At 31.0% G+C, this 1,822-nt stretch overlaps 1 protein-coding gene across 1 annotated transcript in view; it reads right to left on the bottom strand.

Annotated features, from left to right (window-relative positions):
* LAMA2 (laminin, alpha 2) overlaps positions 1-1,822 on the bottom strand; it is a 551,451-nt gene that overhangs the window by 425,130 nt on the left and 124,499 nt on the right. The window contains exon 8 of the mRNA XM_012660792.1: positions 742-902. Within this exon, the coding sequence (XP_012516246.1) occupies positions 742-902 (161 nt within the window). The remainder of the gene's footprint in view (positions 1-741; positions 903-1,822) is intronic.

Below are 1,822 nucleotides of genomic sequence, written 5' to 3'. Positions count from 1 at the left end.
GTCTCCAGTATCTTAGTCTCTCAATAAAATTTTGCTTCTTACATAGCATTTTGATGCATACTGTTTTTAATAATCAGTTATACATCTATGTCAAATCATGTTTTTGTGAAACAGAATAAACAATTACATTTATCTCTACATTAATAAGCATCTTTCCAGTATTTATATTTAAATTGTATGCATATTTTGTTGAAATACTACATTATTTATTATTCTTTTAAACAAGATGTTATAGGCACCTAATTATAGTACATTGTATGTATGTACATTGTGATATAACTCATTGTGATATATTGTGAAATTATTTGGATATTGACATAATTTTGTGATATAATTCATATATAATATGCACATAAGTTGTGATTTTTAAATTATGTAGATATTTTATGGAATTTGCTTTCTAAAGGTTTTCATCCTAAAATAATTTAGTTTATAAGAACTTACAGTTTTCTACTTAAAATATCACATGGTTGAAAGGCCTTTTTTTTAATGACACCATTTACTTAATTTTTCATTCTCTTTTATGATTTCTTATTTGCTGTTTATTATTGCACTTTTAATTGTCTATGTATAGCTTCAAGTGTCTTTGCAGGAGACATTTCTCTTTTTGGGATTATAATCACTCTCAGTGCAATATTGAGTCAGGCAGAGAGCAGGCAGTAGGCAGCTCCAGGGGCTTTCCCCTTGGAGCTCTGCTAATCACTACAGCTTTCTTGTTTTAGTCTTACCTGCTGTATTTACCAAAGAGAATGAACTCATCTGTTACTCTTTCCTTGAAAATACCAGACATGTTATGAATGGTAGGTATATAAAAATAGTTCCTTTTTTTCTTCCCGTTTGATTTCCTATATTCTACAGATTTAGGAGATATTGCTGCCATTTTAAGCTTAGCGTTGCCTGTCCTTTAATTGAGAGAGTGGTAAAGGTTAGAGATTTCAGGGGAGTTTTGAAAAAGAATAAAGCACACACACAATATGTTTTGATAAATATTACAGAAGATGTACTAAGAGCCTGCACGATTGCCCAAAAAGACATTCAGGATGGAGAGGGGAGGTGTCCTTAAGCTAGCGATCATTCACAGACTGCTGTACAATCTTGGTCTACCAGAGCAATTTTTCATTTCAGATAATATTGGAATGAAATGTACTAGATCTAGAAAATTTACTATATTCAGCACATGACAACTCTTTACCATGGACTTATAGACTTTTTGCTTGCTTGTGTAGATAGGCATTTTATTGTTACAGTAGTTTAAAATAGTTATTGAAATTGCTCCTGATGTAATATATATCTATTATGAAACCATTATAATAATTAGCTTGATATTTCAGACATTCTTATACCAATATATATGCACTTAACACTGAAACTAATATTTGCTACTTATGTTATAGCTTAATGTTTGTATACATGTATCAACTATAAGCACATAATATTTTATAGCTGTCTAGATAAGACTAATGATTTAATAAAAAACATTTTTAATAAGGTTCCATCTTTATACTCCTATAAAGGAAAAAAGAAAGAATTTTCATGTTTATGTCAGTATGGCATGCCAACTTTTTCCAAGAATTGTTCACTCTTTCAGCTAATGTAGCTATCCATTGTCTGATCCAAACATTATGGAGCTGATTACTATAGTTAGAGTAAATCAGTTTTATCATTTTAGATTTGTTCATACCTCTGTTTCCTCTATGTGTATTATCTGCAGGTGTGATGCATTCCTTGGTGTTAACATGATGTGTTATTTTTTTTTTTTGAGACAGAGTCTTGCTCTGTTGCCCAGGCTAGAGTGCCTTGGCGTCAGCCTAGCTCACAGCAA

This window comes from Propithecus coquereli, unplaced genomic scaffold (genome assembly GCF_000956105.1).
Source record: "Propithecus coquereli isolate 6110/MARCELLA unplaced genomic scaffold, Pcoq_1.0 Scaffold68, whole genome shotgun sequence".
NCBI lineage: Eukaryota > Metazoa > Chordata > Mammalia > Primates > Indriidae > Propithecus > Propithecus coquereli.
The sequence above is the reverse complement of the archived record's forward strand: the minus strand, read 5'-3'. Positions and strand labels throughout refer to the sequence as shown.